The sequence below is a fragment of the Lissotriton helveticus genome, chromosome 12 (assembly GCF_964261635.1).
Source record: "Lissotriton helveticus chromosome 12, aLisHel1.1, whole genome shotgun sequence".
NCBI lineage: Eukaryota > Metazoa > Chordata > Amphibia > Caudata > Salamandridae > Lissotriton > Lissotriton helveticus.
Window position 1 is genome coordinate 762,167,242 of NC_136073.1, and position 17,810 is coordinate 762,185,051.

A 17,810-nucleotide genomic window follows, 5' to 3' on the forward strand; every position below is an offset into this window, starting at 1 on the left:
AATAAATGACCAATAGATGACCTTCTAAATAAATTAAAAAAGAAGACATCTTGTTTTTAACATAAAGTCCAGTCCTGAGGAAGGTGTTTCCACAACTTAAAGTTCAAGCACCAAAACGCTGCGACATAAGGACTCCATATATGATTTTTATTGATTTTTATAAAAAATTGTGATATTTGTTTGAATGTTGTAATAATGTTGATGTTTTTATAAATTTTGTGAACACATGCATATGAATATTAATTGTTTCATTATGTAATGAAATGTGCAAGTTCAAAACACTAACTAGAGATTGTGCCTAAATTGTGTATTGTGCAATTTTAATTAAATGTTTTCCTACTAAATAAATATAAGTATAAAAAGGAATTTATAGAATCTTTGGATTATAATTTCTTTACATCTCTTGTCAAAAAGTTTTGTGATTATCTGCTAATATTGAAATTGTCAACAGTTAATTGAATAACACAGAAAGGAACCCCCCTTTTGTTTTGTCCATTAAAACCCAGTCCTTTCTGGTTTTCTGGGAAACTCTCTTCTTTTGAAGGTGTGATAATATCTATGCCATGTGTGTAATATTACCCAAAGGGGGTTACTTTTTTGACGATAGTCTTTGTTGGTACCCAACCCCTTTGTTTGCTGGGTCCCTCTCTCTTTTATTAGAAACAATGAGAAACATGGCAGTAAATCTGTTCTGCTTAATTAGTTACTGAGTCTGCATTTTATGGGGTTAAGGCACCTGCTGCAGAGATAATTGTGTGCCAACTAAATCTGACGGAATAAACAACTGTAAGAATACTCTAGAGGTTAACTTATTTGCTGGAGAGATCTGTGTGTCGTCTAGTCCCACTCTTAAATCAAAGTAGCATAGATCGTTAACATGTCTTCTGCAAAGCACATTATGTAGCTCACAGATTTGTATTTTATGTAAATGGATAAGTGAGTTGCTGCTTTTAAAACAGATCCTTTTGTTACTTGAGCTTCATAAATTGTGATCCTTCTAATGTAGCACAATGAGCTTTAAAGGGCATATGGATCCTACACCTTGTAACCCTCACTGTCTTATGTAAGACGCCCTGTACATTGATTTACACATACATGAATTATTGTCAATGTATAATCTGTAAACGTGATGTAAAGTGCTCTGATATCCTGCACTGGGATGAGTAGTGCTAAAGCGCTACAAAAGAAATAAAACAAAATAGTGGTATTTATATTGTTATTTGTGTAAATACTGGTCCAGACCAGCACATGTGGCATTCTTATAGTGCGTGCATATGTCTGATTTACAGGGGCTAACCAAAGTGCAAATCATGCCTCTTTTAAGTACCTGTAAAGTGACAGGCTGTACGCCTTTGTTTCCCCTCCATTGCATTTAGGTGTGAGGTTCCCCATTGCTCCAAGCCAGAATTCTCAAACAAAAGGAGGCCTGATAGCCCCTTAATTTCGCCATCTGTTATGGGCCCTGCATAATCTGATATTCCTCCCCTGCCTGCATCGCTGCTCCGAAGAAAAATAGAAAACAAGCAGGCGCTTCTAAATCTATGCCGGTGTCTGAAAATCACACCGAGACATGTTTAGGATATTTCTGTGGGCCCCAACTTCTTGGCAGGGCAGACGGCTTCCACCCAGTGAAAAGAGTGGGTAGATGTATTCCATCCACGTGTACCCTCGACTTGTGCCTGATAGTTGGGCCGTCTTGGACCACAATGTATACCATTGGGGGGCCAGCCGCACATGCAATTTTTCACAAGACCTGGAAACTGCAGCTTCTCTGTGCAGGGTTCTTTCTTTTCGATAGGTGATGGCTACCACCAGGGGGTGTTTCCCCTTCAAAAGCGTCCCTATCAGCAGCCTCCAAGTCAGCCTTAAAGTAAACAGGTGTGCAGTTAACAAATGTTGGGTTGTATAGGAACACAGGACCAATTTTATCTGCTAGTCCAAAGTTTCCAATGAATGATCAGCCCGTGCAGCATTTGAGCAACGGAGCTCTAAGTAGTTCCTAAGCCAATCTTAAGCCATGCTGCGTTTGTGTGGCAATCATAAAGGTTTACATTAATACATGTTCAACCATATGTGCTACTGTAAAGTTTTTACAAATGTGTAGGCCTATCAGAACTTTAGCTGCTGCGTTTTTACTGGTAATGATTTTTTAAATGTCCCAGTTTTATGTTCCATCGTTTAACATCAACCCCACAGCAGGTCAATCATGCTTGCTTGTAAAGTTTTTATGAATGCTTAGTTGTATCTACATTTTAGCTGTGGCATTTGAATAGTAATGCTTTCTACAGTTGAGCAGTATTATATTTTACAGTTGTTAATCACCAACCACACAGCAAGGCTTAGAAGATCTGTGAGGGCAAGTGTCCGATTAATTGGCCACTGTAAAAATAAAAGTATGTAAAGCATTATTGGTATTCTAGCAGTGGTTGGTTAATATTCTAAAGATTTTGTGATAATTGCTCAATAAAATCTAAATCTACATGCAATCTAAGAATGGCAGATGTATCTGAATACAAGAGTAATCATACCAATAACCATGTACCAAGCACCTACAATAATTCTATATTAATGCCCAAAGGAGTAATTGTGTGTACCCTTCGCACAGTGAACATTTAAGAAAAAGAACAGGAAGTGTGTGTAGACATTAACCTGTAGTATGCAGGAGTGTCAGATCATAATTAATTAGCCTGACAAGTCTATATTTTAAAAAAAGTAATCTGTGCCTTGCAGGTAACCCAGTATATCATTTAAGGATGAATCAACCCAGAGACTAACGCCCACGGATCTCTCATGCAAATGCAATTTCTAGCATTGAAGAGAAGATACTATAAACAGGCGAGGAGTGTGTAGGTAGCAGAGATATGCAGATCGCTGAAACAAAAAGCTGGGCATACTCAACTCACCATCAGTGCGCGTGGCTGGCAGCTGCATGGTGCCTTCGACCTTTCCACAAGAGGGACGGCTGTGGCTCCATGAAGGCGAAGGGTGACTCGGAACAGCCCCGGGAGCAGTCGAGCAGAATTTCGCAACATGACTAAACGTCCAGCTTTTCCGAATATGAGACGGCTCTCCTCAGACAAGATGTGACCGGCTGCTCACTGTGTGCTTGGATGTCATTTACTTAGAGAAGGGATGTGAGGTGGGGGTGAATGAAAGTAATGGAATGCAAACAGACTCTTTATAGGAACATACTGTAAAGGATACGAATCCGTCTGCCTATATATCACATAGAGTCAAAGAAAATACGAGTTTCGAAATGAAGGATTTGGCTACAGGTGTCCTGGGTGCTACCATAAGCAGTTAGTCCCTTTCAATGACAGCCACACACATCCTAGACAGTGTTTCCTGAAGCTGCCCCGGCGACAGACGGCTCACAACACGTGACGAGCTGCCGGCAGGAAAGAGCTGACCTCTTGCAGGGGACGTAAGGTGGTTTAAAAGAGTGGCGCTCGTGCGTCGATGAAAAAAAAACACATGACATAAAGTACGTGGCTCTCGTGCATCGATGAAGAAAAACACACGACATAAAAAACAATCACCTTTTGAAAAAACATCAATGTTTAAAGACAACAGTGCCACGACAGTAATTAATGTAGACAGTAGAGGAAAATAGAAAACTGAAAAACCCTCTGAAAAATCTTTTCAAACTTTCGATAATGCTATATTAGATTACACACAGGGAAGTTCAAGATGGCCGGCCGATTTCATAGGCTGCCGAATGGAATCTCCGGGTTGGTGAAATGCTAATTAATTGGTTGAAGTATAAAGCGGAGCTATTTGGTGGGAGTTCTGTTTTCAAATCCCTTTGAAGTTGGAAGGCGGCTCGCTTGAGCTGAACCTATTTGCTGAAGGAGCTGGGCAAGCTAACACATCAAAGCGGAAGAGTTGTCCCAAGGGTCTGGATTAGTTCCAAGAGTCTGTGCAAATATTTTACAGAGAGGCTGTGATCTTAATAGTCATAGTGCCAATATCGGCAACACTTCCCATCCCTCCCACAGCAATACTTCAGAGAAATAATCAGATATAACACATTTTTAGTGGAGAAAATTTCTGCCGGTTTATTTGCATAACAAATATGCCAACATGGTGGGTTATCTTACGGGCGATCCCAGGGCAGGCAGCCCCCCGCCGCCTGCCCACCTGATGAGCCAACCTACCCGGTGGCCCTCGCCAACCGGTGTTTGTCGATTTTGGGGAGGGGATAGCCCCTCCCACCGGTGGACCGCTAGTCAACCCCTTACTCACGCCCCTACCAGCTCAGGGGCGGAGCGTTGCAGGCAACTCACGGTTGCTCAGGTCCACAACCGCCTGAAGGACTAACGGGGCGCGGTCGCTCCTCCAGGGTCCAACGTGAGGACCTCCCTGGGGATTTTTGGCTTTTGCACCCTTACTGTGCTCCTGCAGAGGGTACCCTTCTGTACCTTACAGCCTCTGGATCGCCCTGTAAGTCCGCCTGCAACACAAAATAATAAGTTAGCAAAACACCCCCGCCTGTACGCCGGGTACGCGGTGGGGAGGGAAACGGCGTCAGGGCAGCAAGAGAAAGAGGGTGCTCAGTGGACGGGAGAGGTATAAGAACCTCTCCCCCCGCCCTCTCCTGCCCAGAAGTGACGCAGGCCTGGGGGATCCTCGAGGTTTCCCCCAACACTGGGAGGCTAACAGTGTGCCATCCTGTGGCACTAAGTGGAGCCGCCCTCTTAGGAGGGCCCCCTTCGTGGGCCCGGGGCAGCCCTGCATAGTGCCAATATCGGCAACACTCCCCATCCCTCCCACAGCAATACTTCTGAGAAATAATCAGACACAACTCAAAATTCCAACTCCTGAGCGGCCGCGCAGCGGGCGCGCCGAAGGCGCGACAAAGGCAAGCCCGTCTGCGCCCGTCCGCGCCAGTACGCCACCAGCCGCCAGGAAATGCCGCCAATTTTACAGCAACGACCCCCATGGAGCCGAATCCGCTACACTCGAGAGGTACTCCTGGCATATAGGCATACGCTATCTTGTATGGGAAAGATAGAGCCAGGTACAAACGACAGTAGGAGGGCCAAAAGGAAGAATAGGTGTATCAACTGTGGGTGGGCTAGGACTAAACAACTCCCCTCTTCTCCCGATCTTCACCCCTGTATACAGTCAAAACAATCACAACAGGGGGTACACAATGATAGTCGGGGGGTGATCAGGGGGAAAGGGCAGGACAGATACATACCTGACATGCAAGGATTGTACCTGAACGCCAGATCCATCCCTAAGCATGCAACAGAGACATGGGACCTACTTGAGGACCGGAAGCCTGACATATGCCTCTTCAAGGAAACGTGGTTCAATCAAGAGGCTACACCAACATTAGCAGTGGCTTTCCCGAATGAATATGTAGTCACTAGGCTGGATACGCCCTACATACGGGGTGGGGGACTGGCTATCGTCACACGGCATCCCTATTACATCAGGACGTTAGACAGGGTGTCCTCTGCCAACATGGAGCTCTTAATATTTAGAGTAGAGCAGTCCCAGGTCATAGAATGGACAGGTGCATTGGTATATCATCCTCCGGGGGGTAGCAATAAGGAATTCCTTTCTATACTATTGGACAGGCTGGCACCGCATGTTCTGAAGGCTGCCACATTTCTATCGATAGGTGACCTAAATCACCTCTGGAACTGTCCTCCAACTCAGATGCGGTCAACCTTATTACATCAATGGAATCCTTAGAGCTATCGCTAAGAGTCACCAGCCCCACCCACAGTGCAGGTCACATGCTAGACGCCATTTTCTCCAACGTAGGCAATCTGGCTGTTGACCCTCCCCAATCTTTGGACTGGACTGATCATATGGCCTTAAGTTTTTCGCTACCGTCCTCCCATCCAGTGGTGCGGACACATGGCCAGAAGAACTTGTGTAGACCATGGGCTAGAGTAACTCTCTTAGCCTTCAATCAGGCCTTTATTGCCCCGCCCCCGCTCAAGTTGGACATAGACCCTAATTCTGCATGGGAGGGATTGGTGTGAGGGATTCAGTGAGCCTTAGACATCGTAGCCCCTCTGAAAAGGGCCACTATGCAGGAGAGGGCAGCCCCTGCCCCCTGGTACTCAGATACCCTTAGAAAGGAAAAGTCCTTGTGTAGGGCCCTAGAGTGGAGATGGAGGAAAACTAAGGAGGAATCAGATAAATCAGTATACCGGATATCACATAGAGCCTACCTAAACAGCTGTAATACAGCAAGAAGGACATATCTTGGTGCACGTATAGTGGAGGCTAAAAATTCCTCTAGGGAACTTTATAGGATTCTGAATGAATTCACAAACCCTAAGGAAGATCTAGCCAGGTATTTTACCAACAAAATCGACCTGATCTACCAGTCCTTTGAGGTGACATCACAGGATCAGGGGGGGGAACATCTACCTGAAAACCGACCTCCTGAAGCGCTTTTGGCCTGTGGGTTGGACTCCTTCACCAATGTAACGAGAGAGCGAGTTGAGTCCCTACTAAGCCACGTAAAATCAGGCTCGCCACTAGATCCGGCACCCCCAGCTGTTATGGAAACTCTTAGTACGGTCCTGGCAGATGCTCTTGTCAAGATATACAACATCTCACTGGAGAAGGCTATTTTTCCAAATGACTGGAAGAGTGCGCGGGTAAAGCTACTCCTAAAGAAGGTGGCAGCAGACCCTAATGCCTTACAGAACTATAGGCCAATTTCTCTTCTTCCCTGCTGCTCGAAGGTTTTGGAAGCTCTGGTGAACTGACAGCTATCTAACTACTTGGAAGAACATAGCCTTTTGCCCCTCACAATCAGGATTTTGTGCCTCACATAGCACGGAGGCTGTACTGTTAGAGGTGACGGATACCTTAAGGATGACTTTGGATAGCGGGACCCCAGTAATCCTAGTCCTCCTCGACTTGTCAGCAGCGTTTGACACCATCTCACATAAGATGCTGCTAGGCAGACTGAGGGGGATCGGGGTGAAGGGTAGGGCCCTCAAGTGGATTGAAAGCTTTCTTTCCGGTCGCACCCAGAGCATCCAGCTAGATACGTTTGTATCACAAACCGTCAAGGTAGACAAGGGTGTACCACAGGGATCGGTGCTTAATCCGACCCTGTTCAATGTGAATGTAACCCCTTTGGCCGACATCATCAGGGCCCAGGGCTTTCAGACCATCTCATATCCGGATGACACGCAGCTAATCGTCCCCATCGGGGAGGATATCATATCCACCCAATTGAGGTTCAGACGCTGCATGTCTAGCAGTGCCACTTGGATGAGGAGAAACTTCTTACAGCTTAACTCCTCAAAAACTGAAATCTTGCTGTTTGGGAAGGCGGAAGCCATCTGCTCCCCGGAGTGGTGGCCTACCGAGTTGGGCGATGCCCCTGCACCTAGGAGCTGAGCGAAGAACCTGGGCATCAAGATAGATAATAAACTATCCATGGAGGAACAGGTCAAGACAGTTTCAGGCTCCTGTTTTGGCACCATGAGGATTCTCAGAAAGGTCTTTCCCTGGATCCCTTTGTCAGCAAGGAAGACTCTTTTCCAGTCACTCTTGGTGAGTCGGCTGGACTATGGAAACTCGCTGCTGGTGGGAGCAAGGGAAGATCTTTTATCTCGACTCCAGGTAGTGCAGAACACGGCGGCCCACCTTGCCCTCAACAAACCGGCAAGGACACCATCAGCCCCGCTGCTGCATCAGTTACACTGGCTCCCGGTGAGGAAAAGAGCTATCTTTAAGATGCTCTGTGTAGTTTTCAGATCACTACAGGGAAAAGGCCCAGCCTACCTTAGGAATAAACTCAGGTGGTATCAACCGGCCCGACAACTGAGATCCAGCAATTCCAACTTTCTGTGCATCCAGAAAATACGGAGGGCACGTAAGGGCGGTAGAGCATTTCCCTATCTGGCAGCTAGCCATTGGAACATGCTCCCACAAAATCTTCAGGTCCTGTGGCGAACTAACAAGCTTTAAGAGACTGTTGAAGACATGGCTCTTTTAACTATACATCCTCACTATCTCCCTCTTTGTATAGCGCCGAGAGATCCCTTCGGGGCTGATTCGTATGCGCTCAATAAATCCACAAATAAATAAATAAACAACACATTTTTAGTTGAGAAAATTGCTGCAGGTTTATTTGCATAACAAATATGCCAACATGGTGGGTTATCTTATGGGCAATCCCAGGGCAGGCAGCCCATCGCCGCCTGCCCACCTGATGAGCCAACCTACCCGGTGGCCCTCGCCAACCGGTGTTTGTCGATTTGGGGGAGGGGATAGCCCCCCACCGGCGGACCGCCAGTCCACCCCTTACTCACGCCCCTCCCAGCTCAGGGGGGCGGAGCGTTGCAGGCAACCCCCGGTTGCTCAGGTCCACAACCGCCCGAAGGACTAACGGGGCACCGTCGCTCCTCCAGGGTCCAACATGAGGACCTCCCTGGGGATTTCTGGCTTTCGCACCCTTACTGTGCTCCTGCAGAGGGTACCCTTCTGTATCTTACAGCCATTGGATCGCACTGTAACTCTGCCTGCAACACAAAATAATAAGTTAGCAAAACACCCCCCATGCCTGTATGCCGAGTACATGGTGGGGAGGGAAACGGCATCAGGGCAGCAAGAGAAAGAGGGTGCTCAGTGGGCGGGAGAGGTATAAGTACCTCTCTCCCTGCCGTCTCCTGGCCGGAAGTGATGCAGGCCTGGGGGTCCTCGAGGTTCCCCCCAACACTGGGAGGCTAACAGTGTGCCATCCTGTGGCACTATGTGGGGCCGCCCTCTTAGGAGGGCCCCCTTCGTGGGGATCGGGGCAGCCCTGCATAGTGTGAATTTCGGCAACACTCCCCATCCCTCCCACAGCAATACTTCAGAGAAATAATCAGACACAACACATTTTTAGTGGAGAAAATTGCTGCAGGTTTATTTGCATAACAAATATGCCAACATGGTGGGTTATCTTACGGGCGATCCCAGGGCAGGCAGTCCCTCGCCACCTGCCCACCTGAACCGCCAACCTACCCGGTGACCCTCCCCAAACCAGTGTTTGTCGATTTGGGGGAAGGGGATAGCCCCTCCCACCAGCGAACCGCCAGTCCATCCCTTACTCACTCCCCTCCCAGCTCAGAGGGGCAGAGCGTTGCAGGCAACCCCCGGTTGCTCAGGTCCACAACCGCCTGAAGGACTAACGGGGCACCGTCGCTCCTCCAGGGTCCAATGTTAGGACCTCCCTGGGGATTTTTGGCTTTTGCACCCTTACTGTGCTCCTGCAGAGGGTACCCTTCTGTACCTTACAGCCTCTGGATTTCCCTGTAACTCCGCCACAGCACTGGGTGTGGCCACCGTCACCCCAGGGGCCCCCACCATGATAGACTTAGTTACATACCACCTGCTGATTCCAAGGCCTCCCCCAGATAGCAAGAATAGGTCCATCCCCCTTTAGACAGGTGTATCCCCTCTGCATCTAAACACCCTGTGGACTTCGCGTGCAGTAACCCATACAGGATAAAATCGAACCACTGTTCTCTTTCATATACGCATGGCGCTGTTCATCCTCCTGCGCGAGGTCTCCATGGCTTCCCCTGAACGCGCCCCCTGCCACACCTGCCGGGGGGTTAATACAGACCACCATAATTCACCGGTCCCCAGTTTGATGCTCAACTCACACCTCTGTGAATAGCGCTTGTTGGAGCATGTCCATCGAATTAAGCCAGTCACCACCCTGGGTGACGCCTTGCCCTCTTCAACTTCTGCTATCATTCCTAGGAAATACTTTTTAATACTTTGTAGCGCATTTGTGCTTTAACCCAGAGTTTCACCACTCTTTGGACCGTAGCACACTTGTTGGATGACAGCTTCCACAACCTGCATGGCTGCCAGCTAAGGCTATAGGGCGGGTGAATTCACATATGTTTATTGTTACTCAACTCCATGGTACTCGAAGGATGAAATGCTGAGTGGACCTTCCAGGGTCTGAACTTGTGACCAGGAGGTCGAACACAAGTCCTAACAGTTTTGCCGCTCAACAGGCCTGTGAACTTGAATCCCAGGGCTGACTTCTGGCCTCTTAACCCTTACTTGGCCATACCTGAGCTACAAACCCACATCTAAAAGGCCTGCCAACCGCCTGACCCTAAAAATGCAGCAGTCCCAATGGTGACTGACAACTCCCAAGGAAAATGTGCATAACTGAAGCAACTGGAAGCATGCAATCCCTATGATCAGGGGACATGAGTCAACTTATGAGTAATGTACCTGCACCCTATTCCGTTTCTGGCCGCACAGTTCGATGACATTGCCAGCCCCAATCCCGGGCGAAATAAACAACAGCTTTACTGCTACCACAGTGACAGTTGCTGGTGTTAATGATGGTCCAATATAGCACCAATGCTGTACTATAGCCTTAGATCAACCCAACAGGGGGTGATCCTGTGAAATGATGTAGGTACCACCACCGCCACACCCTGCATGTGACTTAGTCCAGGTTTACTTTGCCATGACCCCTCATAAGTCCTTATAGATCCCCATAAACAACCTGCAGTGGCCAGGTGGCAGGCACCCCTACGGGACCTGCCAGACCTATTTACTCACCAACTCTTTGCTGCCTGGCAGCACTCCCTGCTGCAGGTGTCTTGTTGCAACCCCTACTCGCCCCTCTTGTCCGTAATGATTGACATCGCTGCAGATGCGTGGTTACCTCTCATCGGGGTCGGTAGAACGTATAACCTGTGTCCTGTATGTACAATATATGTGATGTTGTGCAAGAGTAGAGGAGTCAGAACCTAATAGTAACTGTGCATAAAAAAAAAAGTCAGAATTTGTAAAGCGCACAGCTACCTCCACCGGAGGTGTCCCGGCGCTGTCCGTATACAGCTTAGGAACCCTTCCTGGCTTTCCTGGGAAATGTCCACTCCTGGGCACCCCCCAGGTGCAGCCAGGCATCCCAGCGCTTTTGGGGCCGTTGTGGAGACTAAGCAAGCTATTGCCCAGAGTTGCAGCGTGGGACCCATGATCAGAACAGGTACTGAGGCGAGAATATCCAGTCAGGGGAATTAATGAGTCGGAGACCCGCCGAGGCAGGAATCGAACCCTGGTCCCTGGCCAGAGCTCTGCATCAAGGTCTGCCTGCTCTAACCATTGAGCCACACTTCTCCACTCCACATAAGACATGTGCTAGTATTCAAAACGGTGACATACAGGTTATGCATGGCATGTGCTGGTATACAAAACTGTGACATACAGATTATGGATGGCATGTGCTAGTATCCAAAACTGTGACCTATAGATTATGCACGGTGCTGAGCAGCACTACTTGTCCCAGCTCATCAACCTTACAAACCTAGGAAGCAACCATAGCTGGTTACCCCCAGATCCTTGCCGTGCACGCCTTAACCCACGAAGCTCTCTTCCTACCGGAGCATTTGTCCAAACACAACTGACAGACGAACTAATAGTCAATCAAAACATAGATGTTATGTTCATAACTGAAACCTGGGCAGACCTTGCATCTGGCCCGGATTTCAATATCGCCACGCCAGATGGCTATCATGTAATAAGATTAGACAGATCCTCGGGAAAAAGAGGAGGTGGTCTAGCTATCATACACCGAGCCAAGCTAGCCATTAAAACTGAACCTCTTGACTATGACTTTGTGGAAGCTCTCGCCTTCACTATTACTCTTTCCCCTATACAAACTTTTAAGGGAACTCTGTTGTATCGACCACCTATCTTACGCACACCCTTTTTGAAATCCCTCAATCACCTACTAGAACCAGTAGCTGCTAACCCAGACTACACAATACTGGGAGATTTTAATTTCCACTTAGAAAACTTTGCAGATAAGGATTCGCAAATCCTGATCTCTGACTTCTCAGCCGCAGCTCAACAGCAGGTCACTTTAGCCACTCATCACGCAGGACACACCCTGGACGGTTTATTTACTAATAATTCTCATATTACGCACCTCACAGTGTTTCCACTTATATGGACGGATCACTCAGCCGTCAATTTTACAATTCTAGTTAGGAACCATAAGAACTCTGCTACTAATACACACTCTCAGATCAAATGTCGTAACTGGAAAAAGATTGATTCCATTGCTTTACATAGTATTCTGGAATCTACGATAGCAGAAGATACATCGGATTCACATGAAGCATCCAATAACTACGAGCATTGGCTGCATAAGGCATTTGACCACTTAGCTCCCAAAAAAAAATTGCAGCCAAATCGCATCAAACCCTCTGCGGCCTGGTTTTCGGAGTCATTAAGGCTCGAAAGACAACGCTGCAGAAATTTGGAGAGGCGTTGGCGCAGGAACTATGACAACAACGATAGAGAAACATACAAGAAAGCGTTGTTGAGTTATAGAAAGCTTATTATTGCAGAAAAATGTAACTTTTATAGCACGCAAATAGAACTAGCTCATAACTCGAGCAAACAGCTATATCAGGTGGTCAAAAAGCTAGCGAATCCTCCTGCCCCCCCCACCACAGAACCATCCCAAATATTCTGCAACAAAGTAGCAGATTTCTTCCAGGCTAAGGTTAAGGATATTTTTGATAACTTTACAAAAAAAACGACCACCGGTTCTGCCACTTTGGACATTCCTCTCATTTCACCAAAACCAATCTTTGAGGTCTTCTCTCCATTATCCCAATCGTCCATGGCAGAGCTTATGAATACTGTTAAATCAGGATCACCCCTGGACCCATGTCCTCCACTTATCCTTAAACCAGTTTCCAACTTAATAGCCCCGGTGCTTACCAACATCTGTAACACCATGTTTCAGACAGGCGACTACCCCCCAATCTGGAAAAAGGCAATTGTAAAACCTCTTTTAAAAAAACCCACCTTAAACCCTCTAGAGCCCAAAAGCTATCGCCCTATTGCCTCACTCCCTTATCCTTCAAAAATAATTGAAAAGGCAATGAACCAACAGCTGTCGAATTATATTGACCAGAACAATCTAGTTGACGACACCCAGTTTGGGTTCAGGAAGGGCCATGGGACCGAGACTGCTTTGATAAAGGCAGCAGAGGAGGTCAGGATAATCATGGACCAGGGTGGTGCAGCGATCCTAATACTTCTGGATCTATCTGCAGCCTTCGACGCGGTCGATCACACCATCTTGATCGACCGTGTCGCTGCCATTGGCATTCAGGGTAGGGCCAGAGCAACCTTAACATCCTTCCTGGCCGAGAGAGTGCAGTCCGTGAAGATGGGGTGCTATTGCTCTCCTGACTTTACCTTGCCGTGTGGAGTTCCTCAGGGCTCTTCGCTAAGTCCGACACTTTTTAACATTTATGTGTCGGACTTGGCAAGGGTGATTAAGTCATTTGGTATAGGTTTAACATCATATGCCGATGACACCCAACTGGTCCTGGCGATCCACAAAAATGGAGAAGAAGTGGCAGCGAATTTTCAGGAGGGCATGAAAGCCATCAGTACCTGGATGAATCAGAATTGTTTAAAGCTAAATTCTGACAAGACGGAGGTGATGGTATTTGGTGAACTGACCCCGCCTTGGTCTCCAGTCTGGTGGCCTTCGGAGCTGGAAACTCCCCCACCACCAGTATCTAAAGTGAGAAATTTGGGCGTGCTTTTTGACAACAAGCTAGCCTTTGTCAGCCATGCCAACGCAGTGGTCTCATCTTCCTTCTTTGCCCTTAGAATGGTAAAGAAATTGCTTCCATTTCTTCCCCTAAATGCAGGCAAGACCCTAATGTCCACCCTAGTATTATCTAAGGTGGACTACTGCAATGGCCTGTTGCTTAACGCACAGGAGCAAGTTCTGAACAAATTACAGCTTGTTCAAAATGCTGCCGCAAGGATTCTGACTGGCACACATAAATACTCATCCATTTCCCCCATCATTCGCGAGCTTCATTGGTTACCGATTAGAAGCCGGACAAAGTTTAAGGCCATGTGTATTATTTACAAGGCTTTGAACAAAAACGGACCAGAATTCCTCAAAAAAGCAATTAATGTGTACAAGCCTAGTCGAACATTACGTTCATCTTCAGCCCAACAGCTCCAAATTCCACGTACAAAAAAGGCAACATGGGGAGACAAACGTTTTGTGGTGGCTGCCTCAAAACAATGGAATCAGCTCCCTTCCCACATTAAACTTAGCCCTTCACTATTAACATTCCGAAAACATCTCAAGACCTGGCTTTTAAATCAGTAAATTATCAATGGAATTCCTCTGCAATCTGTGAACTCTAGCGCCGAGACACCGGAAGGTATTTGTGCGCTTTAGAAATTTTATAAATAAAATAAATAAAAGACACCTCTGCATTCCTCCTCCGGATGACGATCTATGTGTTTCATGTTTGCTGGCTTACTGCTAAGTGTCCCCGCTCATGCACTGCTATATGCAACGGCTTCTCTACTTTCTCTGACCACAAGTTAAATGATAATGTAATCACCAAACCAATGTAACCAAAATTGCAAGCCGAACTTGTCAGGGGACATTCAACCTCCACCCTTAAAGTGCAGCAAACTTGGCAATCGAAAGTACAGAACTCACAAGCCTCTATACACTCGAACTCAAAGTGTGACAAATGAGGCAATCCAGGCCCCCAAGGCTAACAGGATGGCTTGGGCAGAAGGCAATAGTCAACAATGACTTGACTTACTCAGTGCCTGTTGTAGTGGTCCTCTCTTCAAGCCAGACAGTGCCACCTAGTGGCAAACTGTCAGAGGTGCCGGTGGTGACAATTAACTGACGGTGCCTATTGCACCAGAAAACCACCCAGTCAGACTTAAGGTGAACTTGCTGCTGAGATCACAGTGGTGCGCCAAAGCCGCACTTACAGAAGTCCAGACTTGACTTTCTCACCTTGTGGGTTAAAACAAGGTACAAATTGACAAGTGCGTACCCCGTGACTAACTAGACAGAGCAAAAAAGGAGCCCCCCCGCCGTGTGCAAAACCCATTGTGTGTCACATATGCTGATCTTCATGAAAAAGAAAAGATAACCTTGGAAAGATACCACACCCGCTTCAGTTTAAGGAACCTCACTAAGCACAACTGTTTAACATATGCCTATCCCTAGAGAGGTAACCCCCTTATCCTCTGAAAATCGTAATGAGCTTAGCTGGCCGAACCGCGGCTAAACTTCATAAAATGTTGAGTGCACTCAGGCCAGTCAAAAGTAAATGTAGACCCATAGTACTGCTGTGCAAGATTCTAAACCATTGCCTCTCCATGTTCCCCGTCCTTACCGAATAGTTAGGAAGCTTACCAACTGAGGTTGCCGCAGGCTGTGCCAACCCACCCTTCACCCCGAAAGCTATCCTGGCCCTGCTTAACAGGTAATTATTGCTACCAAATTCGAAGGACTCATTTTATCGGCATCAGGAGGGTGAAAGGCCAGGGGGGACGACACACTATCTGATGAGATGGCCTATTAAATGGATGCCCCGGAGTAAAACCCCATATGCCCCATGCTTATTGGCCATGTGAGCAAGAAATGCCTCCTTGCATGCGGGGCTTGCTAAATAAATTTCTACAAGCAACATTATTGATGCCTTACCAAAAAACAACCAAAAGGATGCATGCCCCTGTCGCCAATCGCCTCTGTATGCTGTGCACAAATTCCCAGAGATCTCAGGCATATCCAATGCAAGATAAATAAGGGCACAGAAGATCATTGCACTCTACCAGTGCCACAAGGAACGCGCTCAACTGCCAGCACCATCAGGAACGAAAGGTGAACCCTAACAGCAGGGCTGGCTATAGCACTGGTGGTGCCCTGCGCGACAATGTTTTTTGGGCAGACCCCGCACCCCCATGACCACCTGCACAACGAATTCCCTGCACTACCAAATACCCATCATACTAGTTTATAGTGTCACTTATAAAAGTGAAGTGTATCGGAGCACTTTACATTACACACACATTACTTCATCATGTGTAAATCAATGTATCGGAAACGTTACATCAGCCAAAGTGGTGGAATTTCTATGTCATCCATTATGGTAGGCAGTAAAGTTAGGGGGAATTCGTCCGGAGAAGCACAAACTCCGACTTTAAAACGTAAGACCATGATAAGGTATTATCCTTAATAATTGGAATTTATTTCTACCCCAATCGACAGTTTGTACAACATTAGGATTCTGAAGGTCTGGGGGATAAATCAATACGCTATAATCTATACTTTTCTGCATTTTAGTTCTTTGATGACAGTTAACCGCTCACTGTTTCTTATTAGTATTTCAACGTACAAACTAGAAGTAACAAAACAAAGTCATTTATGAAAGCAGTAACCCCCTGACCTATGTATGTTGTGTTCACTTCGTGGGTTACATGATACACATTCTTTGCAGTAGGCATAATAACCCTCTGCACTACCTTATGATGACTCAAAACCTCCCCCAGTCAACACTTCCACTAGACAAAACTTCCTTATCTCTCCAGGAAGAACAACAATCACCGGAGTAGGCTTAACATTTTAATTGTTGGCTGAAATTTGCTAGAGGTCAGGCACGCTGCAGAGAGTGCTTTTACACAATATAAACTAGAAAACAGGCCACAGCTGCATCGCAGTCCCGTGAGTAAAGGCACACCTCCCTGTCCAGGGTGCACTTGCCCTGCAGAAACAACTTTCAACATTTCTTGTCCTGCAACCCCATCGTACCCCTCCATGGAACACACGCTTGAGGAGACCTAATCATCATGCCAAATTTAATAGTGCGAACGCGACCGAAGGTGTGGAGCACTTTTCAGGCCGTCCCGTCGGACCCAGATGGGGGGCTTGGGGGAGGGAGCTGACCGCAGGGAGGTCTCCTCCCCCGGGCTGTTTGGGAGGGTCACGAGGGGTTACTACGTAGGAAAGCACCAGAAGGTTCTGGATTTGGGCTGGCCTAGTAGGACTGGCCAGCCCAATTATAAACCTCCCTGTTCCCGCCCCCTAGCCACCATTTTAGGTTTGGTGACCTGGTGGCTAGGAGGGCTGTAGCTTTTTGTGTTAGTCAGCTTTTGTGGTGTACTGCAAGGTTGTTAGGTAGCTATTTAGTGTACTTTTTTCTACCTTTCTAATTATCAATGGAGGACCATCGTGTTTTGGAGGCGTTGAGGCTGCTGTCCGAAGCAGGTCGCATGGACCTGTTGGTAGGAGGGGGCCCGGCGTGCCCTCAGCGCCAGGCCTCTGCTGGTGTGTCCGCGGCGGTGCTGGCGTGTTCCTCGCCCAAAAAACGGCGTTCTGTACAGGTAAGCGAAAGAGGCCGGTCCCGTACGCGGAAACCGGCCCCTTCATTGCAGGCGCGTGTGGCGGCGGGGGAGGGGGGAGCTGTGGTGGAGTTAGGCGCTCCCGCGGTTCGCGCTACTGACGCGCGACCGGTCCCTGTGATACGCCCGCGGTTGCAGGTAGGGGCTGTGAGTGCTCCGGTGGCAGCGCGCAAGGTTCCCAGGCAGTCGGGTGAGGAGGCGGGGGCGCGTTTGTTTCATTCAGCGGTGCGGGCGGGCCAAGGTTTAACGGTCGAAGCTTTTGCTTCGGAGTCAGTTCCAGTGGCCAAGCGGGGGAGGGGGGGGCGGAGAGGGAATAAGAAACGCTCCGCTTCTGACCCTCTCTGTGAGCGTCGCGTGGAGCCTGAGCTCGTTGTGTCTGCGCGTGGGGCACGCAGGGGTTCTGTGCAATTTGTTGTGGGTCATGGGGCTGCTCAGCAGCATGATCGGCCTGCTTTGCATGTTACAGAGCGTTTTGTGGCTGAGACTCAGCCTGATGTCGACACAGGCGCTAGAATGTTGTTACCCCCTTCTACTCTTCATGTACCAGGGCTCAATGTTGCTGATGATTTGGTTTTTAGCCAGGCTGTCTCGGGGGGAATGGAAGG

The 17,810-nt window shown here is 47.8% G+C and overlaps 1 protein-coding gene across 1 annotated transcript in view; it reads right to left on the reverse strand.

Moving 5' to 3' along the window:
* LOC144797638 (acyl-coenzyme A thioesterase THEM4-like) overlaps positions 1 to 3,385 on the reverse strand; it is a 121,746-nt gene extending 118,361 nt beyond the window's left edge. The window contains exon 1 of the mRNA XM_078668332.1: positions 2,904 to 3,385. Within this exon, the coding sequence (XP_078524458.1) occupies positions 2,904 to 3,032 (129 nt within the window). The 5' untranslated portion in view covers positions 3,033 to 3,385. The remainder of the gene's footprint in view (positions 1 to 2,903) is intronic.
* Positions 3,386 to 17,810: the final 14,425 nt, after the last annotated feature.